This window comes from Haematobia irritans, chromosome 5, assembly GCF_050003625.1.
Source record: "Haematobia irritans isolate KBUSLIRL chromosome 5, ASM5000362v1, whole genome shotgun sequence".
Lineage (NCBI taxonomy): Eukaryota > Metazoa > Arthropoda > Insecta > Diptera > Muscidae > Haematobia > Haematobia irritans.
Window position 1 is genome coordinate 173,393,500 of NC_134401.1, and position 27,386 is coordinate 173,420,885.

The window sequence follows — 27,386 nt, forward strand, 5'->3', positions numbered from 1 at the left end:
ATTTCATGAATTTTCATTTTGAGAATTCCGAATAAGATTGTGTAATATGGATAAGATTGTACAATCGAATAAACATTGTACAATCGAAATAAGATTGTACACTCGAAATGCGATTGTACAATCTAAATACGATTGCACAATTTAAATAATCTGAACAAGAGAATGAAACTGCTGAGTCGCGCCGCCGCACAGTGGGGTTTTTGATGTCAAAAATGGGAATTAATTCGAAGTAGCTTTCCCTGTTTATAGTTTTAACTTTTTTCGGCCAAATTCACTAAAAGACATAAAACCAATCAAATTTTAAATATTTTTTAGTCCACATTTTATTTGTTTTCCATTAGTTAATTTGCAACAAAAAAAAAAGAGAATGAATATCTGCTTTTTGATCTGATTTTTAACAATTATTATCATCATCGTCAGTAAAATTACTATATGTATCATTATCATCAACACTGGCATTTTGATCACCATCAAGATTTGACTCAAATATCAACATTTGAATTGCTTCCATAGGCAAATTGTGGGGTTTCTTCTCTTTTAATTTCTCATTTCTGATATAACTGGATCCGAAGTATGTTAATTAACAGTCTTTTAAATATCTCTTCATTTGACTTTTCCATAGAACATTTTCGCAAAAAATGCTCTCTAAAATTTTTAAAATCTTTGTTTCTAGCTTCTTGCGCTTCTTCCGACAACTGTCCAATTGGAAGTAAAGCGTGGTTAATTATTTCTGCTCCAAGTAATAAATATTTGTGAACAGTTGGGGACATATAGTACCAGGGGTTGAAAAATGTATTTCCATTTAATTTCAAAATGTGCAAAAAAGTGCAGACAACTTTTTCATCTATGCTTTCAAAAGAGTTTATTGTTTTAGAAAATATAAACTTTTTTACTTAATTTGGCTTTATTCACAACTATTTGTCGACATATTTCTCGAAATCCTCTAATTTAAAGACTTACGAGCGAAACTAAATTTCAAATAATAACACAAGTCAAATATAAAAATAAAAAACACAAAAATAATCTTATTAACTTGAGGATGAAGGTTCCATTATTATTTTTTTAATTATCGCTTTAGAAAACACCCAAAACAAATTTTTAAGACACCAATAATTTACATTTATATAGCACGCAAGGAAAACGTAAAATAACTCCAACTTCAAACATATATAGTGACACAACGGTACTTGTCAAAGACACAATTTTTGCGCAAGTGATGTGGAATTTTGTGTACTTTTACCGACTATAAAAAATTTTTCGGTTCTCCTAAATTTCATTTTTCAATTAATTCCCATTTTTGGTATCAAAAACCCCAACGTGCGCCGGCCAGTGTTTTATATATTTTATATATTTTTATATATTTATGTTTTTTGTCAAAATTGTGAACTTTCCACCTACAATCAATTAGTATCAAGTTGTTGTAATAGTTTTACAAAAATTTAGCTTAGAAAATTTGAATGAAATGTAAATTTGATTGCAACTAATCTCATTACAATTCGGAACACATCAAATTTTATTTATTAATTTTTTATTTTATAATGGATAATTGTGCGCTGTCGAATAGATAATTTTATATCGACAAGCCGCCGGGGGGCAAAAATATAGTGGCAGTCGACAAAAATTGGTCGACTTCGTTCTCTGGTCTGAACCAATCTACTGAATTTTCAGCGGGAGATTTAAGTGCTATCTCTGTAAATCGCTTGTAGAAAAATGCAAATGTTCTTCAATCGATCAATAAATAAATAAATAAAAACCAAATGAATTAGCTTCGTATTTTCTCTTACATATTACAATTCATATCAAAACAACTATGTATAAAAAATCAAGTACAAATAAATAAATTAATTACATCTAAAATGATAGTAAATACAATAGATAATACAACGATACTCAGTTCGATGGAGAATTAGTAGAATACAGAATTCCGTATATGGGTACTCCGAATCTGAACGATTCGTACGAATACTTTAAACGACTACAACGAGTGGAGAATAATAGGTCAGATGCCTAGAAGACTTAAACACTGATGACTTAAGTGCTAACAACCCCGAGTTGTTGACAATGACCATCATGGGGATGGACGACGACGCTCGAAATGGATGGATGGAGAACGTCTTGCTAGAGCTACGCATTATCATTGAACATCACTTTGTTGATCCATGGAACAAACTTTTGGATATTGGTGTAAACTCCAGGTAAGTGCTCCCGACCGCAACCAATACCCCAGGAGACCAGGCCAATAAGAGTTTTGCGACCATCTAATGTTAAAGTGAGAGGACCACCTGAATCACCTTGACATGAATCTCGTCCACCCTCCTTATAACCGGCACATAGGAAGACATCATGGATGGCTTCTCGCCTACCAGCGGCTCGGAACCAACGTTGGCAGCGATCATTTGAGAGTACCTCAACATCAACTTCCTATTGGAGACATAAAGCAAATTAATATAGAAATGTGAGAGCTAATGGAATTTCCCAGATTACCTGGAGCACTGATGGTACTGTACTCTGACCATGTCTCGTCCTACCCCAACCAGCTACTGTGGCCATTTTTCCTACCAGCTTGGATGTTGGGGGTGGTAAACAAACTGGTATGATATGTTGTTTATATACCACATTCCTGTCTAATCTTATCAAGGCCAAATCATTTTTGAAATCAGCTGGATTATAGTTAGGATGTACCTCCTTCCGTTCTATGCCAAACTCCTCATGATTTAGTCGCTCCTCTTGACCTCGGACATCCCATTCACCCAGGCGGATTTTCATATTAGAGTTGGGTGTCCTAAATGGGATTGGGAAAGTTTGGTGAAACCGTAAAATGCTCTCAAAATTCTTTACTTACGTGGCTACACAATGAGCGGCTGTAACGACCCATCGGTTCGAGATAAGAGCACCTCCACAGCTTAGTTTGCGTGATAAGAAGCCGCTCTTGATTAGAGCCACTTGCCAGGGATGGGAACCAAAGCCTGTAGAATGACCTCCAACAATGCGATTGGAGCGTGAAAATACTTCGCCACAACCTAAAACAAAAAATTGAATTGAAGCTTTAATAAAACTGATCTTTAAAATAGAATAGGATAAGAAACAAAGATAACAAAAAAAGTGCACATAGGTAGGATGCTTAGACAGATTGTGGGGTGCCAAACCAAAAACCCAAGAAGAACTAAGAAAATTATTAACAAAAACAGTGGTGAAAAGATAATCCCTAGAGAGATTGGTGAAAGGCGAACAAATTCTGTAGTGTGTTTATGGAAATATCTTTGGAAGTTTGTAGTTTTTGCTATACCCGGGACAGGACGATATGCTCCACCAGCATGTGATGAACCGCTATTGTAGTCGTCACCCTCTTCACCCGTATTCAAGTCCAGAACATTGCCCACAGCATAGGTGGATTCATTAGGAGGACCCAGAGAATGGGAACTGGAATCCAAACTTGTGGATGGTCTCTGCACCTGTGGTTCCGGATGCACATCGAAAAAACTATCCAAATGATTTGTTATGCCCGTATTACTACCACCTAAATGTCCTCCAATGTGATTGGTATCCCATGACCCTAGAGGACCTGCAAATCCGGTAATTGCTGGTCGAGTTGTTATTGGTTTGTATGGAGGATGTGAATGTTGTAAATGGGGTCGATTTGTTGTGTAGTGTGAAGCCGATGACGAGGATATGGGATACGGATGATTGTTCCCATTCGTTGGATAGACCAGATTACTATTCGACAAAGCCGTGTGACTTGTCGTCGAAGAACTGTGAGAGTTGATAACATTACTGTGCGTTGGACGTTTCAATGATGTTATATATGCATGACTACTGCTCCCTGTATTGCTGCCATGGTGTTTGTTATGATTGGCCAGATCCGGATAAATGTCGTATAAATGGATGATGTCACCTGTTAAAAGTAAATTAAAATGGTTGTGCAATATTTATTTGAGATATAAGTTGTTGTCCCTTTGTCTGAAGAAAGGTTTAAGAATATCTTCTTGGAAGGCGGGGGATTTGCTGATCAGTTTTCGTTTTAAATAACCAAAGGCCTTAAGCATGTATTTATATCAGGGGCTTCTATGACAAGAGACTTCTTCATAAATAAAAAAAACCGGTAAAAATAAGAATTATTCCTATTTTTAGTGAAGGGAAATCCCTAACTGCAAAATATGGGCTTCATAATAGAAACTGTGTAACCTCCTGTTTTTAGGATTATTTCATATGCATTAAACAAATGCTTTGATCTGAGGCTAATGCCGAATTTTTTCATTAAACAAATGCTTTGATTTGAGGCTAATGCTGAACTCATTGAAATTTTTTAAAATATTGTATTTTTCAAGCTATTTAACATTTCCTACAAAGCAATTTTCTGGAATGCATAAAATATATTCTGTAGGTTTATTTGAAAATCGATAAATCCATCAATCGATAAATCCATACATAAATAATTTGTTCATTAAAACAAAAGAGGACACGTGATGATTGAGTTCTTACTGTAATAGAGCTCTGAAATCTATAAATCTAGAAAATGAGATCTACAAAACTGTTATTCCTGAGAAAAAGAATAAGTCGCTGTACTTCTAAATCGGGTTTCATTGATTTTCGAAATGATCTAAGAAAATCCATTCATACTGCGTTCATACTAGGCACGAAATCCTCTTAAAGTGGATTCTGGCCGAAATCTACATAGATTTCAGTAGAATATCAGCTGGCTTGCAAAGGATTTCAACAAAATCTGTTTCAAAGTCCTCTATACTGCCGTGGGTTCAGTACTAAAATTTCGTTTTCTACAAGTCTGTGATAATTTTCATTGTAGTTTTTTTGTGCACGTGTGTGCACATACGTCTTTGTTTGTGTTTTCAAATAGTTGAGAAGTCTTTATGATGGCAATAAAGAAAAAAAAATTAAATTAAACAATTATTTGCTTCAATCTTAATTTAAATAAAAAACCCCAACTTCTCAACCGTTAATTTTATGTTAATATAATAATATTCAAAGTACATTAAAAATTGTCACAATTTTTACTTTTTCAGTTTATAAATGAAAAGCAGCTGTTAGGTCCGCAAATGATCGAAATCTCCATATTTTGCCAATCTGAAGACTTGTGTTAAGAGATTTTGTGGAGATTTCGTGTCTAGTGAGAACGTAGTATTACTAATGTACTTAATAGTAATACTACTATTCATTTCGTATTAACTACATTTCAATCGGGCTCATGTATATATGCCAATTTATTACCTCAATTTCAATTATGATTCATTACCTCAATTTATAATTCAAAGACTCTTACATGTATTTAACGAGTATGTGTCTTAAGTCTTTTGTTTTCTCCTTAACAATTTGACTGTATACCGCCCCAGAAAGGTCAAATTTGCAATTGTCACAAATAAATGGTATAGATTATATATCTCAGTGATTGTTGCTGGACATGACATAACATTTAAACGTTTGTCCACTGGAGCAATGTTTGTTTATGCCCCCTGTTGGAGTGGAATTATATCATTTTCACGGTGTTAAACTCGGACTAACAAATGTATTTAAATAAAACAAATATAACAGCTATGTGTAAACTCCACTTGATGCCAAAAAATAAGACAAATACATAGACCTCATCAGTCCATCAGTTAGTTAGTCATTCAAAGGCAACGTAATGATGAGATAACTTCTTCTTCTATTTCTCTCATTCACACATAAATAACACTCCCCACCTCCTATTTCCTACTCCACCTCCTGGCCCCATTCGGCTTTTGTAATTATACAAATCCAAAAGAGTGCAGAAACTCACACGATGCCAAAATGCAGTAGACGGATGGTTGGAACCAGAAGATATGTAATTCAAGGAACGCGAGACCTTCATTAGCACTTGTTAAACAAACAAATGGACAGGCCAATAACGGAAAAGGGGAAAGACAAAAATGGCCATTCCTAAACTCACAATAAGCGGTGGGGGACTGTAGTGCTGGTGATGGTGATGAAGGCATCGTTGATATTTTCCAATGAATGTGTCGGTATGTAAGTAAAAGCGTTACACTCGAACTATTTCAGTTCCTATCTGTGTGCCCACAGAGCTGCGACATGAAACTCCCCCAAATGAAGAAAGACCTGAAGTCGTAGTAAAAATAAAGAAAACTTTTGCGAACTCATTTAGAAAAGATTACAACTGAAAACGAAAATCACACCGACACACAGATATTCCCTCAAAAACCCTTTCCCACCGGCACATATATAAAACTGCCTTGAATCATCGCCGTGTCCCGTGTACATCATACAGCTACATGGTACATATGTACGCCTGTCAAAAGAGTTTCACTTTTGTTTTTTAAGACATAATAAACGCGTTTATCCACCGACTTAAAATTATTATGGAAAATTAAAACAAGCAAAACAATAAAACAGCCCGCTGAGTTTGGTGTTACAACAGCAGCAGCAGCAAAAAATTTAAAATTATTGTTGGAAGAAAAATGTTGACTTAATTACTCTGGCAAAATCTTAATGAATTTAAGTATTGCATTTGGTCATCAATGTCATTGTAACAACTTCCACATTTGTATACTTCATCCTAGTTAGGTTAGGTTAGGTATAGTGGCAGCCCGATATTTCAGGATCACTTAGACTATTCAGTCCATTGTGACACCACAGTAGTGAACTTCTCTTATCACTTATCATCCTAGTTAATTTGGATAAAGCTTTGATTAAATATATTCTTCATAGTTATGACATTCTGCCTGGATGGTGCTATTAAAATCGGAGCAGTGTTCACTAGAAATATATGTAGAAAATGGGAAAAACAAAATATGTCTTTATATAAATCTGGGGCAATCTGTTCAAATCGACGACGAAGTTTATTATCTCCATCGATTCTGTATGTTTTGATAGTTTTTTTTTAGATGTTCAGTAGTACTTTTCGATACGTTAGCATATAATTCACAGTGCGGATAGGAATATTTAAATTTTGTTTTCTCCATACTAGTTTAATCTTTATAGATATGCAAGTGTAGATTTCCATTTGGTATTTCTTATTCGAATCAGTTTTTTCTTCTTGTGATGCTCTTCTAACGCATTTTGATACCTGGACATTTGAGACACACTGTATTCTGACATGCCCTGCTTTATTCCATTTTTTTATAAAGATACCCCATAGGAAATGATATAGGATAACGGTTATACTTCAGTATACCCTTAGTAAGTATTGTCATGGACTGACCTATATTTAATCTTAGTGCTTTAGTTCTTTATACCACATTGTCAGTCAAGTATTCGTATTCCAATTTTACATCTTTATTACATCGCATTATTACAAATTCCCTAAAAGCTCCAGTTTTTTATTTTTACAAATGAAGCTTTTCTTCCAAAAAGGCAATGGCGTAAATGTACACAAATTTTCCATTGTCATCACCTTAAGCCTTACAGATACAATGGTGCACTAGAAACCTAATGTTTGTAATGCATGAACATTAACATGGTGTCGTATCTTTGGAGTGAATCAAAACTCGCGTACAAAAATTAATTGCATATGATATATGGTGGTGGAAATTTTACGCAAGTAAATAAGGCGTGCTTTTCATGTTATTTTTCAATTTGTTTTGCAAATGTTGGTAATCCTAACTACCTAAGTAAATGAAATCTTTTAGGTTGACAAAACAATAAAGTCATTGCAAAATTGTGTCTTCCGGTTTGAAAATCGCTTCCTCTGGAAATTTGGTGGATCCTAATCGTTATTCTGCAAAGTAAGGTTTGTGGTTTTAAAGCCTTTAGAATAATGTATGGGCTCCATCCATATATTTTTCCTATGGGATCGATTTGTTTTATTTGTTTTCCTTCCCCATGCTGAAGTGGTTGGTAATTAAACGAAGCGAGCAGTTAACTGCATTACTGCACTTGAACATTGAAGTGAATTGGTAGTGTCTCTCTAGCCACTATTTTTTGCTTCGTTTGTTTTTTTCTGATTTTTCGTTATATTTTGCGAAATTGATCTAAAAAGCAAATTCAATTTTGTGCAATTAGACTTGTATTTCAGTTCGTCGAGGTATTTGTTGCTCAACCTAGACTATTTGTGCAGATAGCTCAAGCTTGTATTGCAGTTTGTACATTGTATTGGTCGTCATTATGGAGCTGGCTTGTAACCAAGCGAACAACTAATAATGAATTGCGTAGATAGTAGTAAGCACATTTATTAGATTTATTTTTTTTTTGTAATTTGTAATGATTTTCTATTGAGAATACTTACTGGTATTATTGACTTGACCTGCTGCATTCGCAGTTTCCTCTTCAGTGTTATCCTTGTCCACACAACAGGACCAAATCATACCACCTGAACATAAATCCAAAGGTTTGCCACCACCCAAGACACATGATATTGAGAGACCACATTCATATTTCTGGCCACGATATCTACATGTTTGAGGTATCACTGTAAGAAGGAAACAAAACAATTGAAATTAAATTACATTTTTTAATTAGAAATTGCAAAATGTTTTGTAATGTATCGCTCACGCGTTCATATATCCACGAAATGAATAATATTTCCTTAATTTCAGAAATTAAGCCATTTACACAATGTTAGGACGTATTCATTTAAAATAAAGCAATTTTAACTAAAAAAATCATATTCTTTGCTTTATTACTTTAAAATTAAATTTTAGATAGCAATATTTGAAATTTGCATCTCTATGTTAAAGTCCTATGTCTTTGTAGTATAGCACATTTTCCTTAAAGTAAAGAAAAACATTTTAGATTAAAAAAAATACATAAAATTTTAATGAGATTTACTAAATAATTACCAATTTGAACTTTTAAACTGGCATGTATTTGTATATGAAGAGCTATGTTAATATGTCGCAAAAAGAGAATGAAATTTCCATAAATGATATCTATATCCAAATTTTAATTTTATAGAGCCTGGATTTAAAGCCAAAGCCACATCATTGGCTCTAAATCATTATCAAAATTCTTATGGGATGGTAAAAATACTTGGATCAAATTCAACTTATTTTTGAGTGCAGTGAAGATCTTTAATGACATCTGATCAATTATAAAGTTTAATAAGAACCAAAGGTGGACCTTTCGACTTGCAATATGTAGATGATTCAACTTTATGATGAGTGATGCGATTTTTGCATATACTGGAATATAAAAACGATAACCAACCATAGTAGCAAATGTACACTGAAAACAAGCATGACCGGTTCCAAAGAATTTGTCTTTACTCTAATAATTTTGGTATTGATTCCGAGCCAAAGAAGCGGAAAATTGAAGTAAGGATTAATTTAAGACACAATTCTCTTTTAAATTTGAGTTTTGCGTACTCAATTCTAGGAAACAAATTTTAATATAATAATTTTTTCAGCTTTTTTCTTCATGTGCTAACAAAGTCCATAAAAAAGTGTTAACGAAATTTCCAAATTCAAACTCGACTACAAGTAAAAATTATTCTATGTTTCAAATAAAAACGTCTTTAAAAAAACAACTCCTTTTTTAAACACTTTTTAGCTTTGTAGCAAAGATGCATAAAGTCGGCAAATTTAAAGACGATTTAATTATTATTGAATATATTTTCAGAAGTATTAAAGCCAAGTATTAAAGTCAAGTAAAAATATATTTTCTTTGGTGTTAGGATATCCAATTATAAGTCGAGTCACTTAACAATAAGGACAAAGTGACTTCATTGAAAAGTTTATCGACTTTTAGACACGAAAAAAAATTTTATATTAAAGAAATCTGTCTTCTATGCTAAGCAAAATTCGCATTCGTATTTTAAGGACATTAAATCATTGGTCTCACGACAATATTTTTTTCAGTGTAGGCCTATTTTAGAAAAAAGTTTACTACTACTACAAAGTGCCAACTTTATACAAAACGTTAAATTATTTAACATAAGCATTTTTTGGAGATTAAAAAAATATCGTATTTCGGAAAAATAGATTAGAGTTAAATTTCCATCGGTCCATACAAAGTTTTTTTTACTTAATTCTATAAATGTGTAGAACATTATCGTAAAGGGTTTCTATAGAAATTTCAGCCTGGGCCGAAATTTCTTCGTTGGCGAAGAAAATATGTTGAATTGGTCTTTGAGCTACTGTTGTGTTGAAAGTTGTTCAGACCTCGAGCTCATTTTTATATACAATTATTAATTGGAAAAATCTAAATACAGGTCGAATATAATAAAAAAAAAAAACATTTATAAGTTGTTCAGTTAAGTTGATTTATTAGGAAAAAGGTCTTCGCCCTGTTCGAAACCATAAGTACGCGTCCCATCAAATTTAACAATTTACCTATCAGACTGTCAACAAAGAAAATCACGTTTTATACCCTAAATCACTAAATAAATCGTTTAAGTTAAGCTACTAAGACAAGGTGATAAGGAAAAGGGATATAAGAATATTGCTTATCTTATTTTGACATAAAGAAATCTCTCTATGTTACCACAAATTTTGAAATACATTGGATGTGGTATATATTGATCTGTTGTGGAAAATCACATGTTCACCCAGGAGTTTATTATGCACAATTAACAAATTTTTGATTTAAATGTACATTGGGAAACCCATTTTTGTTTCCTGAAGACTTCAAGGCAATTTCGCAGTGATTTTGATAAAAAAGAAAAATGTGTGAAATGCCAAATAATTGAATTGATTGTCCAGTTTGTTATTATAAAAAACAAAAGAGAACTTCAATAGATTTTTGATTTTTGTTTGTGAAAGTTTCATAATATAAATGGTCATACAGTTGCTTTTTTTTGTTTGGAGAAATAAATCCTTAAATTTATCCCATTTGGAGTAGATTGGAGTAGAACTTAACCAAATTTTGATTTAAATACTACCAGTAATACAGTTTTTGATTTGATCTAAAACGATTTCTGTAGTAAGTTGTGAATGATGGTATTATGAAGGGTATAAAATAGTCGTTCGAATCCGACATTTAACTTTCCTCATATGAATTTGCTTTTATTATGTACTTGAAAATGTGTGAGAGACAAAAGAAAAAAAATGAATGGCAATACTTCTTGCTAGCATTTCCATAACCGAATTTTCTCCATAGTATCCAGGTCCACTGCGTCTTGATAAGGCATCCAGTATAATGAGATCATGCTCCTGCTGTGGTGTGGGATAAGCCAAAGATGAGAGGGAATCACAGGAATGAACCAATAGACAAAGAATTTCGATAGTCCATCTGAGCCAAGTATCCTTTTTACAGGCACGATGACGTTTAGTTCTTGTAGCAAACATAACAACACTTGATTCTGTCGGTTACTCCTATTCACTTTTTTTTTAGAAAATTTTCATTATTTCTTATTTTTGGCAAATTATTTTTTTTTACAATTTTCTTTGTGTTTTCATTTCAGGGAAAATCGAACTTTTATCGATGCGATCGTTATCGACGGCACTAATTTTCCCGTTTGATTTCAAAAGCGAAAGGAAATTTTCTTTGGCTTGTAGAAGAGAAGATGGGGGTGTGCACAAATTTGATTGCTGGTTAAAAAAGAAAGCTTTTTGACTTTGACACAAACAAAAAGAGTTTTCCTTTAGCCGTTCTGCGTCGTTATAGAGTTTTCACGAACCGCACTTCTCCGCTCACAAATCAGAACTAAAGACTTGAAGAGCAAACGCTCTGTCTTGGAGTAACGAAACACCAGATTGCACGAAAGAAAAACGGCAATCACAACGATAATGATGAGAAAATAAAAGAAGAAGCCAACTGAAGAAAATAATTCAACAAACAGAGAATCATCATCGACAATAACAACAGCAACAATAGCTGCTAAGGCTCAGTGAGGTCTGAAATCAACTCAACACCGATTTCGTTTGGCAAACGCTTTTCACTTTCCAACCCATTCATCCATCCAACCCTCCATCCTCTCAGTTATTTCAAACCGTTTCGTCGGTAGCTCTTCCAACCTTTCTTTGCACTTGTTTACTGTCATTTTGTTTTGGTTTGCCTTGCCTTCGATTTCGTCTTTCATCTACCGTTGTTTTTTGTTTTCTTTTGATTAAGAGGGGTTTTGGCTTTAATTAAAACTGCATGTTGCTTCAGTTTGCGTTTGCCTTCTTCAGCAAAAGCGAGACGATTGCGTTCAATGTGCGCAGGCGCGTTTGCGCATTCAGCAACATTTTGTAATTGAGTTGTTTACAGTGTTGTGGCTGTGCCAGAGTTTTTGTGTCTGTGCACTTGGAGCAGGAAGACGAACTAATCATTCTCCTCCACATATGCGATATGTGGGTGGCGACTCTATTCTGCTGTGTGGTCTTTTTTCTTGTGGTTTGTAATTCAAACGAGCATTTGTAACTCGTCTCTCGTATAATTCAAATAATTTTTGTGGCCTATACATCGAGTAGTGGGTCTACTAGATTCATCATAGCATTTGCATTTATAAGAAGTGATCGGAATATTTAGAACAAAAAATCGGTTCCAAATGAGGAGAAAATTTAGGCGGCCCATTTAGGATACTCATGACTCACTTCTGCGAGGTATTACTTGATGAGAAGGCGATATAACAATGGCAATGCGATGAAATTTACATTTAGCTTATTGAATTTGCAAGTCGAGTAATATTTCTCCATATCTATAGATAGTTGATACACGATTATGTAGCTCCTCGAAAATATACACCGTTCTACTCAACTAACTATCATGTTGTTCTATCTCGTTATAGGCTTCTATTGAAATTTCACCCAGATTCGTGCATAATCAAAGAGCGTTTGGTGCGGTAACTTTTCTCCTTCGAAAGGTGCCTGCTATGACGAGATTCAACAAGGTCCAATGTCATAACAATAAGCGGTATTAAGTAGCTCTACACGCATAAAGAGAAAATTCTTTCCTCCGTAAGGAAATTTAATTTTTAAATTTTCGTTCTATGGAAATTCGAGTTAGCAGCCAATGAAAATATGTATAAATATACACTGAAAAAAAGTATGCCCGGTTCACCCAGAAAAAAGGGGCTATAATGCCAACTGAACTTTATTTTAGTTCATGAAGATTAGTTGATTTTAGTTAAATTATGCACAATATGAGTAAATGTTCCTTATTTGAATAATTTTGTGCTAACTTTAAGAGAAAGAGAAAAAAATTAATTGTTTTTAATAAATTTTCTTCAATTTCACAAAAAGTATTAACTTATTTGTAAGATGTTGCAATTAGAAAACTATTTTAGTTAAAATTTTCTAAAATAAACCTACATTTTCTTCCACGGTGGGTTCACTTTTTTTTGGGTGTTCCAAAGATTTTGTCTTTACTTTAATAATTTTGGTATTGATTCCTAGCCAAAGAAGCGGAGAATACAAGTAAGGATACTTTTAAGACACAATTCTCTTTAAATTTGGGTTTTGTGTACTTGCTTCTAGGAAGCAAATTTTATTTCTTCATTTGTTCATCTTTTTTCTTCATATGCTATCAAAGTCCTTTAAAGACTAGCTAACGACAACTTTATTTGACAAATTCAGACTCATAATTTCAGTAGAAATTGCTATGTTTCAAGTAAAAAACGTCTTTAAAATAAAGTGTTGAAAAACATTTCCTATTTTTGAACGATTTTTTGCTTTGTAGTCAAAATGCAAAAAGACAACAAATTTAAAGATAATTTCATTAATTTTAAAGATTTTTTCTGAATTATTAAAGTCAAGTTGAACTTATCCCAAAAGTTGTTTCTTTCACTCACTTAATTATAAGGACAATACGACTTCATTGAAAATTTTATCGACTTTTGGACAAGGAAAAAAACTTTATATTAGAGAAATGCGTTTTGTAATGCTACTCCCAGAAAAAAGTGCCTTCGAAACTAAAGGAAACTATCAATTTAGTTTAGCCATTTTATTTCCATCAAGTTAAATTTTTGCGTGAAATAATAAAATTTACTTGTTTCAGTAAAAAAATCCTAAAATGAAAGCAGTTAAGAATAGTTCATTAACTAGAATAAGGCATGGAATTTTACTAATACTGTTTTCTTCGCTGGGTATAAGAATTTACTACTGAACAAGAAAATTTTATTCACAGACAACAAAGCATTCGTAAAAATAAGCAAAATCCGAACTAAAACCAAGTTTCCTCAAATTTAGTAAAATTTTTTATAAAACGATAACACTGACTTCCTTTATTATATAAAGCTTATCATACATACGAATAACACTTGGCATAGAAAAATATTTTAGTTCATTCGTACTAAAAAGTATTCAATCCTTTCAAAACTTAAGGAAACACTCTTGTTAGAATATAGGAAGTGTTCCTATATTTCTTTTATCTACCTGTAATCGATACCTGTCATCGATGTAATCGATATGTTCGCGCGTGGGTTGTTTTTTTAGTTGGAATCGCGTTGTTATGGTATACGGAGAGATTGTTAAAAAATAATATAGTAAAATAATATAATAAACAACAAATAAAATATTTGCTATTTTAAATTAGTGAGGAATATTTTGTTTTTTTTTTTTTTCAAAATTATTGAAATAACAAACAATAAGTCTATCAATGTTCGTGATGGTGTATAAAGAAAGAAAACAGCAACAGAATAACAACCTCTTCATTCGTCTTCATTTTGGAATCTTCAATTATCAGGTAACATTCATACAGCGACGCTAACCTTTTGTGAAAAAATTGGTTTTTTATATTTGTAGGTATTGAAATTGTAAAAGGAGGACAAAATCGCTACGCAGCATCTTATTAAAAGGAACAAGAAGAAGAAAAGCATTACGTTTTATAGTTGGTAACTTTAAATGGAAATTGGAAATAGTGGAATAATAAACTAATATTGCAAGGCCAGTCGATGCTGTTAATTCTTAATAAATATATTTAATATATTAATAAAACATGTCTTTTATTGACATTTTCTTTTCAATAACTTATGCTATGGCCACACTGGGCAAATATTTGAAAGAAATCAAAAAAGAATCCGTCGCCAAAGCCAAACCAGCGAACATTTTAATCTTATATTGGATATGTTATATGGTAGGATTATTTTCCAAAAACGATATTCAGATATTTGGAAAATGGTTCTGGAAAAATGTTTGACTCTCATTTTGGTCAAATATTTGCCTAGTGGGATCATAGCCTTACACAGAAAAAGTCAGTTGTAAAACTGATGCTAAAATTAAAATTACTTTATTTTTAAAAATTTCTCCAGCCAAACGATTTTTTTATTCCAAGTATGTCTCAAAAATTTTATGAACTAAATGGCAGTAAAATTTCAATTGTAACTAAAACTTCGATAGCAGCCAATGCTACTTTTCTCTTTTTATCATACATTTACTGTATGATTAAAATAAACAATAAATAAATAAATAACTTCTCAAAAAAATTCAGAGTGAACTACAGCGTGGTTAAAATCGGAATGATCTGGCGCCTAAATTTTTTCTTTGTTTTTAGTTCAATTTTGCATTTCGATAAGGATGCATTTCGGAAAATGGAGCATCCAAAAATGTTAGAAAGTTTACGTTAATTTAATGAATCTCAAAATTTGGAATAAAATTTAGTTCAATTTCCCTATAACATAGTTTACTTTTTTTTTACTTTCTGTGTAATAATAACAATTCCACAATCTTGTCCAATTAGCCCATGTAAAGATTGTAATAATATGTAAAAACAAAACTTTGTTTGTCAAAAATTTCGTTAACCAAAAAACCAAAGACTGCTGTTATGTTTTATGCACATATGCACATTGGGAAAATATTCTATATATTAGCAACTTCGAACTTTTGATGTGTCGTAAAATCAATTCGTTTTGATCCAACTAACAATTTTCCTTCTCATCAATTTTCTTCATTTTCAGCCTCAATTAAATCTGTTGTTGTTCAGGTTTAAAAAAAGTCATTTCTACAAACTTGTCATGTGTCCGTCTTTTCATATACGTGTATGTATGTGTGTGTGTTTGTCTTCATGTAAACATTCATTGCTTCAGACATCCATCCGCTGATACAGCGCATATAATGGTGCCATGTGCCTTGGAAAAGTAGTTTTCCTGGATTTTATGTCTGACTCTTTGGTGGATTGCCTCTCATTTCGATGCATCTGTGAAATGATTACGCTAACAGGTAGATGTGTTATTAATGTTAAAATTGCATGCCAATGAACTTGTTGCACAAACAAAACGATCTGGTTTGTTTTTCGAAGTTTTACTCCCAAAAAACGGCCTCTGGATTGAAATTATTATTAAATGTTCGTAAATTTAGTTTGCTCTTTTACTGTCTCCAGTTTTAATAAAATTAAAATGTCTTAAGGCTAGTTGGTGTCAATTTAGATGTCAACAATCAATACAAAAATATTGAATCCATATAAGGGCGAAAAATGCCATCAAAGGACATTTAGGATGTAAATCCCTTTTCTACACTGGAAAAAAAGCATGTCCGGTTACAAAGATTTTGTCTTTACAATAATGATTTTGGTATTGATTCTGAGCCAAAGAAGCGAAGAATTGAAGTAAAGGCACATTTAAGACACAGTTCTTTTTTAATTTTTTAGTTTTGCGGACTAGGAAACAAATTGTAATTTATTTGTATTTTCGACGTTTAAAAACGTGTTAACGACAACTTAAATTTCCAAATTCGACACGACTACGAGTAAAAATTATACTATATTACAAGTAAAAAACCTCTTTAAAATAAAGTGTTAAAAATCACCTCGAATTTTTAAACGCCTTTTTGCTTTGTGGCCAAAATTGTCCTCCAGTTTAAGGTGCTAATTTTTAAGTCGAATCACTTAACTATAAGGACAAAACGACTTTATTGAAAAGTTGATGGTCTTTTGGACAGGGGGTTAAAAAGCTTATATCCGAGAAATGCGTCTTCTGTGCCAAGCAAAACACGCATTGGTATTTTAAGGACACGAAATCTTTGGCTTCATGACAGTATTTTTTCAGTGTACGAAGTAATAAATTACGACACAAGAATTAGAAAGGAGTCTAGGATTATATTTTATTTAAAAACAATAGTGTAAAAACAATAGTGTAGATTCCTTCATGGCTGATTTCGTATGAAATGTTTTATGACGTTAGATCAAACCAATTTCGTTTATTTTAATTTGCATGAATAAATTATAAAAATCTTACAAATAATGTAATAATCTTACAAATAATGTATAGCTCCAAATTTTTGCTACAATCGGAGGTCAAAGCTTTTTTTACTCAAGAGAATATTTATTACGGCCATTGTCATGTAGAACCGTTAGGCTTTAACTGTCAGTTAACAGAAAGTAAATTGCAAATATCTTCTCTCCGATTAACTTTAACTGAAAAATTTTCGGCAGTTAAGTTCCTAACTGGCATATGGAGCATATATGCCAGATGACAGCTGTATCCATAATACGGTTTAAAAGTTCGTTAGTTAACAGAGCACTAACGGAGCTTCATGGAAATGGGGGTTAGTCAAAAAGTCAATTTTCCATCGTTTGAAAAAATCGATCGTCAACTTTTATAATTCCTTAGGTAAGTAGGTAGGTAGGTGCCTACCGTAGTGACAAATCATTAGGTGATTATGTATAACTGCAAGAACAACAATTTCACAATCTCTCTTAAATTTAAAATGAATCAATGAATTTTCACGGCAAATCTGATCAAAGGGAGCTTTAAATCAATTAAAAACTCTGCGTTTGTTACTGGTGAACATTGCCTAACACAAACACTTTTAAATGATTGTCTTCCATTGAATAAAAGATTTCATAAAAATCAACGCCATTCACTACCGAAGTGTTGTTTGAGCATAGAGTTGTATTTTGGATAATAATTATTTTACGTCTGGAAGATTGTTTCCTATTTTAGTCATTTATGTTGCGATAGACATCGGCAATTTCTTTGACCGGAATCTTGATGCACAAGGAGATTTAGATGCCAAACGACTATGGCTGATATTTTGGTCATCACCACAGCTAAGCTACGAGTAAGAAGAAGCAATTCCCCCAACTCTTAAGATCTCACACCAGCGAACAGAATCATTTGGTTTTGTGGTTGGACTATTGGGTGCTGGCTGAATGAATTACTTTCACTTGAACTCCAGCCACATCAACTTCCCTTCCGAGAGTTTTACATAAATTAACTTTGCCTTAATTGGTTTACATGATGACGATTGGCGCTCAGTTTGGAAGGTCTGGCTTTTCTTGACTGGTAGATTTTTTGAATGACACTCCAGGTATGAAGTTTTGAAATTTATTGCTTCGACTTGCATGGAAATATCATAAAATGCTTTTTGGAAGATTTCACAAGAAGTTTTTGTGGCTGTCTCTCCTGTGATTTGTGGTTGCTGTTGTTGGATGGTATTGCTTGTAAACTGGTAATATGCCATGAAATGGGATTTATTGGTTGGAAGTTAATATTATGAGTTAATCGTGTTAACGAACAACTTTTTCTTGAAAGCGTTTTTGGATATTACTCAATAAGGTTCATAAATCTTAGCCATGTTTACTAGGACGATGGAAATTTTCAAACAATTTAAATCAAATAAAATCGGAAATAGCATATTTGATTTGAATGGGTCTGTCGATATACATCAATGTTTTATTCCAGGTGTAATAGAGGGCTATTTACGTTGTTTATTAAAAACTACTAGTACTTGTTATGCAAATAGATATAATATTCGTATGGCGAAATTTAATTTTCGGGGTTTAACTTTAAACAAGTATATACGGCCGTTAGTTCGGCCAGGCCGAATCTTATGTACCCTCCTCCCTTCTACGAAAGACTGTCATCCACAAATTTCAACTCACATGGTTGTTAAATATCATATACTATCACCACGTACCAAATTTCAACCAGATCGGATGAATTTTGCTCCTCCAAAAGGCACCGGAGGTCAAATCTGGGGATCGGTTTATATGGGAGCTATATATTATTATGGACTGATAGGAACCAATTCCTGCATGGTTGTTGGATACCCTATACTAACATCACCTACCAAATTTCAACCGAATGTGAAGAATTTTGCTCTTCCAAGGTGCTCCGGTGGTCAAATCTGCGGATCGGTTTATATGGGGCCTATATATAATTATGGACCGATATCGACCAATTTTTGCATGGGAGTTTGAGGCCATATATTAACATCGCGTACCAAATTTCAACTGAATCAGATGAATTTTGGTCTTCCAAGATTCTCCGGAGGTCAAATCTGGTGATCGGTTTATATGGGGGCTATATATAATTATGGACCGATATGGACTAATTTTTTGCATGGTTGTTAGAGACCATATACTAACACCATGTACCAAATTTCAGCCGGATCGGATGAAATTTGCTTCTCTTAGAGGCTCCGCAAGCCAAATCGGGGGATCGGTTTATATGGGGGCTATATATAATTATGGACCGATGTGAACTAATTTTTGCATGGTTGTTAGAGACCATATACTAACACCATGTACAAAATTTCAGCCGGATCGGATTAAATTTGCTTCTCTTAGAGGCTCCGCAAACCAAATCGGGGGATCGGTTTATATGAGGGCTATATATAATTATGGACCGATGTGAACCAATTTTTGCATGGTTGTTAGAGACCATATACTAACACCATGTACCAAATTTCAGCCGGATCGGATGAAATTTGCTTCTCTTAGAGGCCTCGCAAGCCAAATTTGGGGGTGCGTTTATATGGGGGCTATACGTAAAAGTGGACCGATATGGCCCATTTGCAATACCATCCGACCTACATCAATAAGAACTACTGGTGCCAAGTTTCAAGTCGATAGCTTGTTTCGTTCGGAAGTTAGCGTGATTTCAACAGACGGACGGACGGACATGCTCAGAATTTCACCACGACCCAGAATATATATACTTTATGGGGTCTTAGAGCAATATTTCGATGTGTTACAAACGGAATGACAAAGTTAATATACCCCCCATCCTATGGTGGAGGGTATAAAAAATCTACATAGTAGATAACGGTGTGATTTTTTAATTAGATTAAGAACATATAATAATCGCACCGATTATGTAGTTTGTCTTCTCATAAATAATTTTATTTCTGAGAATAAAAGATGATGAGAAGATTTATAAAATGTAGGTCGGAATAGGGATTTGTTTTATTGTTTAAAAGCTTACAATATCATTTTGATTTGGAAAATCGCAAGGGGCTATCGTTAGAGTCTTCCAGCATTTACATGTGAATAACTCTTGTGTTAATCGTTATCGTGATACTGGCACTGATGTATCGCGTCCAAAAATTGGGCGAAAAAGACCGTTAACAACAACAGAAATGATCCGAAAAGTAAAGTCCAGATTTGATCGAAATCCACGTCGCTGTGGTGGAACACTTGCTCGTGAGCTGAACATATCGGGAAAACGGATGCAACACATATTGAACAAGTATATACGGCCGTAAGTTCGGCCAGGCCGAATCTTATGTACCCTCCACCATGGATTGCGTAGGAACTTCTACTAAAGGCTGTCATCCACAATCGAATTACTTGGGTTGCGATAACACTTGCCGATGGCAAGGTATCGTAAAACTTTTTAACACTGTCTTCTAAATTGTAAGTTAGCCCATACGGGGTATATATTAAACAAAAAAAGGCCGATTAAATACGTATATAATCTAGTTTGACAAAATTTTCTATAGAAATAAAATTTTGACAAAATTTTCTATAGAAATGAAACCTTGACAAAATTTTCTATAGGAATAAAATTTTGACAAAATTTTCTATAGAAATAAAAATTTGACAAAATTTTCTATAGAAATAAAAACTTGACAAAATTTTCTATAGAAATAAAATGTTGACAAAATTTTCTATGGAAGTAAAATGTTGACAAAATTTTCTATAGCAATACAATTTTGACAAAAATTTCTATAGAAATAAAATGTTGACAAAATTTTGTATAGAAATGAAATTTTGACAAAACTTAGTATAGAAATAAAATGTTGACAAAATTTTCTACAGAAATAAATTTTTTACAAAATTTTCTATAGAAATAAAATTTTGACAAACATTTTTATAGAATAAACTTTTGACAAAACTTTCTATAGAAATGAAATTTTAACAAAACTTTCTATAGTAATAAAATTTGACAAAATTTTCTATGGAAATAAAGTTTTGGTAGATTACAAAATTTTCTATAGAAATAAAATTTTGACAAAATTTTATTATGGAAATAAAATTTTGACAAACATTTGTATAGAAATAAACTTTTGACAAAACTTTCTATAGATATGAAATTTTGACAAAACTTTCTACAGTAATAAAATTTGACAAAATTTTCTATGGAAATAAAGTTTTGGTAGATTATTTTTGGCGATATGGACCAATTTTTGTGTAATAAGTCATCGGATATATATAACTAAAGACCGATATGGACCAATTTTTACATGGCTGTTAGAGGCCATATATTGACAAAATGAACCAAATTTCAACCGTATCGGATGACTTTTGCTCCTCCAAGAGGTTCCGGACGTCAAATCTGGGGACGGTTTATATGGGAACTATATATAATTATGGACCGATATGGACCAATTTTGCATGGTTGTTAGATACCATATACTAACACCATATACCAAATTTCAACTGGATCGGATGAATTTTGCTCCTCCAAGAGGCTCCGGAGGTCAAATCTGGGGATCGGTTTAAATGGGGGCTATATATAATTATGGACCGATATGGACCAATTTTTGCATGGTTGTTAAAAACCGTATACTAAGACCACGTACTAAATTTCAACCGGATCGGATGAATTTTACTCCTCCAAGAGGCTCCGGTGGTCAAATCTGGGGATCGGTTTATATGGGAGCTATATATAATTATGGACCTATATGGACCAATTTTTGCATGGTTGTTAGAGGCCGTATACTAACATCAGGTACCAAATTTCAACCGGATTGGATGAATTTTGCCCCTCCAAAAGTCTCCGGAGGTCAAATCTGGGGATCGGTTTATATGGGGGCTATATATAATTATGGACCGATATGGACCAATTTTTGCATGGTTGTTAGAGACCATATACTAACATCAGGTACCAAATTTCAATCGGATCGGATGAATTTTGCCCCTTCAAGAGGCTCCGGAGGTATAATCTGGGGATCGGTTTATATGGGGGCTATATATAATTATGGACCGATATGGACCAATTTTTGCATGGTTGTTAGAGACCGTATACTTAGACCACGTACCAAATTTCAACCGGATCGGATTAATTTTGCTGCTCCGGGAGGCTCCCCAAGCCAAATTTGGGGATCGGTTTATATGGGGGCTATACGTAAACGTGGTCCGATATGGCCCATTTTCAATACCATCCGACCTACATCAATAACAACTACTTGTGCCAAGTTTCAAGCCGATAGCTTGTTTCGTTCGGAAGCTAGCGTGATTTCCACAGACGGACGGACAGCCGGACAGACGGACAGACGGACGGACGGACAGACGGACAGACGGACAGACGGACGGACGGACGGACATGCTTAGATCGACTCAGAATTTCACCACGACCCAGAATATATATACTTTATGGGGTCTTAGAGCAATATTTCGATGTGTTACAAACGGAATGACAAAGTTAATATACCCCCATCCTATGGTGGAGGGTATAAAAATGAGCTTGGATTAAAGCCATTGTAGTTCCAAAAAGTGATCACCAATGCACAAAACAAAGTTAGACGGGAAAGAGCCAAGGAGAGCCATTTCAAATTTAACAGATTGTGAACAAAAAAACGATCCGGTTTACTTGCCAAAGATATCAGCCTTCGATTGGCTACCAAAGCACAAGCGCCGCCGATGGTAATAAGCTATAGTCGATCCCTGCTCGTATGCGTTAATCGTGGGGTCAAAATAATGCCGAACATTATCGGTAAAATGTCCTAAAGACAATATTGAAGCCCTGAGCAGACAAACATTTCAAATGGCTTAAAATGGAGTTTCCTCACTCCATTTCTACCGCATGGACATAAAAATCTCCAGATCTCAATGCGTTGGACTTTTGCGCCTGGGAGAGTATGTTTGAAAATACCAAAGCATCGATCATCTCATCTCATTTTGAAGGCCACAATTCCTTCCAAATGGAACTAGATCGAACAAATCTATATTGATTCTAAAGTTTGATGTTATTTCCCGACGGATTTTGCTTTGAACAATAGAACTCTGAGTCCATACGTGTAATACATTTCAGATGTTAGTGATACTATGGTGGAATAGCGTGGACCAAATTTGAATAACATAGTTTATTAGGTCCACATTGGTGGAAATGGGATGATACATAAATAATAAATGTAACCGTCATTAGTTATATTTTGGGAATATTAGTGGTACCTTTGAAACCTATCTTGTGTTAAGATCGTATAATACAAATTTGGGCTAAAATCAAAAATTTAAAAGTAAATTGAGTTTAGTGTTATTTGTTATGTGTATATTTAAAATTTGATTTCCGTAAAGATCGGTTAATAAGCACGACTTCTACGTATTTCGTAATAAATAAATAAATATGCAGAATGACGGACAAGAAAAGCTAGATCGACTACACTGAATAACAATATTGTCGTGATGCCAAAGATTTCATGTCCTTAATATACGAATGCGAATTTTGCTTAGAAAACGCATTTTCTGATATAAAGTGTTTTTTCCTTAACGCATTTTTTTCGGCTTTACTTTAATAATAAGGAAAAATTCTTCAAAAGCAACGAAATTTTTTCAACACTTTATTGTAAAGACATTTTTTACTTCTACTCGAAGTCGAGTCTGAATTTAGAAATAAAGGTTGTCGTTCACATGGTTTTAAATGGATAGAATATGAAGAAAAAAAGCTGAAAACGAAAAATTAAAATTTGCTTCCTAGAATCGAGTAATCAAAACCCAAATTTAAAAGTATCCTTATTTGAATTCTCCGCATCTTTGGCTCGGAATCAACACCAAAATCATTAGAATAAAGACAAAATCTTTCGAACCGGGCATGCTTTTTTCAGTGTAGGGTTGATTCTATTTCAATATTTTCCAATATTTTCACTCAGGTCAATGATTTCGTTAAATCTCAGGCCACATTTTCACAGATCGTTTGTTTGAAATTTGACAAATCTTCTCTTTGTGACTATGATGATTTAAAATTTTTTTGTTTTGTCTTTCTATAGTGAGCATTAGGTTAGATATGGTTTTTAAAATTTTAAAGTATAGACTTAAACTTTTTTTTGCACCATATAATCTGAATCTACGAAATGGCCTATTTTTATGAGAAATTTATTTCACCTAAATAGGTTTAGATTTGAATTTTGTGTCCTGTAAAAAAAATGTGAAAGCTTTTTGAAAACACTTGGTTGTTATTTGTACATAATTCATTCATTCGCAATTCATGTATTGGCTCGAATCTGTGGTGCGGTAGTGTTTACAAAAAAAACCTTATTATGTTCCCAAGTTTTTTGTTTTCATATTAACTTACAGTCAAAATCGTCGAAAAATTTTGCTTCTTTTGGTAAATCCTTTTGAATGGCTTGTTTTAGTTCAGGTGTGATGGCTGTGTTGTAAATTGAATTATAATTCTGTGAAGAACTGATGATCGTAAAGCACGTCCATAATGGTAAAATCCATAATAATGACTTGGTTAACATAGTCGAACTTGGATAATTATCCGTATTTCCCTTGCGTTGGGGAATGTGGAAATAAATTCACTAAACTCCTCTGTATCTTTACGCTTTCAACATGAAGCGTTCATATTATGGGTAACAGATAAACATAAAAATTTCTTCACAATTTGTCACTCAACACATAATCTGGATAATATTTTGCTTAATTTGAGGTGGTGGCATTAAACCTTTTTCGATTTTCTTCCGGCACAATTTAATTTCTTAAATTTTGAAATTAGTTTTGGTTTCGCCCAAGATATTCACTTTGAATTTGTGATGTGACGTGACCACGGTTCGTCAATACAACGCAACAATCGATATGCAAATCATTTTGAAAAATTCGCGTAATTTTATTTTTGAATAAAGTGCGCGCAATTCAATTGCCGAAGAGTAGACCCCAATGGCAATGGATGGAGGGATGAATGGTCGTAGATCGCGTTAAGTTGCACTCCGGTTTAATCGATCGCTATGCGTTAACTTCGAAATAACTAATAACACTGGATGACAAACAGCACATGCCAATTCATGGGGCGAGAGCAGCTAAACATATGCTCTTCACAATTTATGGGGTTTGCTTAAAGCTCAACGCTGCAAGATGAACCACAACCGCCACAAGCAGTCAAACGAAATCGAAAGCAAAGTGAGTCAATGAAGGCGATAACCGCGAACAACGACGTCATATTCTTTGTCGGCGATGCATTGACGAGTGGGGACAGACAATTGTATACTTGTTTGCTAGTTTTGCAGTTCCAACGTCAACGTAGACGACGCTGTTCGGCATCATCTCATTGCGTATATTACAAAATTGAAGGCATATACGTTTCGGTTTGTTCGCCCCCCTCTATATTCGTCATACCTGGTAATAATAATAAAGCATTTAAGTGATGGTAGTTGTCGATGGCAAATAAAACGTTTCAGCTGATTTGTCTCCATATGTGAGTATATCTGCAAACAAAATCAGCTGTTCAAACTTATCATATAAATATCGAAGTGAGCATGAGAGACTAAAATGTAAGCTTTTGCTCTGGATAAATTGTATATACCCACAATCAATGAAATGGGACACAAAGTAAATTTATAATTTTTTTTTTCATTTGCTTTATATGAACGATGGCTCCCAGAATTAAATAAAAAACTGATGTCAATCTTATATGAAATTGGTATATGTTTCTACAAAAATGTCCTACAGTAAGAAATACGACCAAGCAGCCACACAAGCAATCCGATGAATAAGATCAACATAATTTGACAGGAAGAATTACGGCCAAATACACATACAAACAATAGAAATTCGTTTTTGTTCGACTGATTCTAGATTGTAAGTGTGCCCTGGCATTTCCGGGTTGTTATTAAACCCAATATCGTTATGGTATTCTGGTATACCGCTTAGATTTTATTTTCAATACCTTATTGGTCCTTTCATAAGCGATATGATACTTTCTTGCATTGCGTACCGCCTATACCGATCGGTATTATTATTGTACCATACGGGCTTGGCTAACTGCCAATAAAATATCGTATCGAATTGAGCCTGTATGGAAATAATTTTTCTCCGTGTATTATAATTCACCCAACTAATTCAGTACTGTGTAAAAATACTACAGACATAGGCAATTTTAAGTTGCATCACAGTTGAGGCAATTCTTTACAATTTATTTTATTTTTAACAAGTTGTGTTCATAAAGTATAATTACATTTACTAATTTTTCTGTTTTCATCTTTGTGTAATAACTGCCCTCCTTGTAAACAAATTTTCCCAATTAAAGGTGTTTGAACCTTGCGGCAACACTTTTGTAGGTCGGAGCATCAATCAGGTTGGCCTTCAATTTCTTTTGATCATCAGGCGGAACTGCAACTGCAGCCCCTCATTGATTGCACAACATTTAACCTTGAAATATGCCACATTTCCAGTGTTTTCTTTATTTGGATGGTACTGTCTGTTCAAATGCCAGCCTGCCAGTCTTCTTGTATCAACAATTTTGTAATCCAAGGTAGGTATTTTTCCAATTATGACCAATAATGTTTATTTATTTATTTACTTATATTTTCGTACATATTCCCTCTATATTTTCGTACGTGTGAAGTGAGCATACAAAGTTTCGTAAGTCATATAATAGCAGTAATAACAACAATATTTCCAACACGCTTATTTAAAGACAGTTAACAACTTTCCGAGTTGTTGTCTTTTTGTATAGGCCCAAAAACCCGAAAGGTATTGCTAAAATATGTTCGTATTAAAACTGTATGGATTAAGAGTTTTTTGTTGGATATCAAATTGAATGGTATATCAAGATCATCAGTTTGTTTGTAACACACAAAGAGAATTTCATTTATAGTAAACCAAGCATATATATATATATATATATATATATATATATATATATATATATATATATATATATATATATATATATATATATATATATATATATATATATATATATATATATATATATATATATATATATATATATATATATATATATATATATATATATATATATATATATATATATATATATATATATATATATATATATATATATATACATTTTCTGTACACATTTTCTGTAAGTCGATGGAAATGTACGTTAATAGTAGTAAACATTTCGTGGTTTAGTAAAAAATTAAAAAAGTAACGAAAAATATCTATGAATTTGTTTCATTGAGTCAACTTTAATGTCCCATTTCATTAATTTTAATATTGTTTCTGTCAGTGTGGGATATTGAATTATAGTGATGTGTTTGAATATCAAAACCTTACTCAGAGTCTTCTACATATCAATGATTTTGGTCAGAAGCGAGCTCGCACGGCATCCACATTCACCAAGGATTTCCATATTATACTTGTCCCTTTTTGTTGCAATGGTTAGCATGCCCGCCTTGCATACACAAGGTCGTAGGTTC

At 33.4% G+C, this 27,386-nt stretch overlaps 1 protein-coding gene across 1 annotated transcript in view; it reads right to left on the bottom strand.

Annotated features, from left to right (window-relative positions):
* Positions 1–2,124: 2,124 nt before the first annotated feature.
* Positions 2,125–27,386, bottom strand: part of LOC142240176 (uncharacterized) — a 71,727-nt gene continuing 46,465 nt past the window's right edge. Inside the window, exons 12-19 of the mRNA XM_075311877.1 lie at positions 17,998–18,227; positions 11,856–11,964; positions 10,985–11,231; positions 8,213–8,395; positions 3,287–3,892; positions 2,843–3,020; positions 2,485–2,782; positions 2,125–2,421 (exon numbers count right to left, since the gene is read on the bottom strand). Coding sequence (XP_075167992.1) covers positions 2,125–2,421; positions 2,485–2,782; positions 2,843–3,020; positions 3,287–3,892; positions 8,213–8,395; positions 10,985–11,231; positions 11,856–11,964; positions 17,998–18,227 — 2,148 coding nt within the window. The remainder of the gene's footprint in view (positions 2,422–2,484; positions 2,783–2,842; positions 3,021–3,286; positions 3,893–8,212; positions 8,396–10,984; positions 11,232–11,855; positions 11,965–17,997; positions 18,228–27,386) is intronic.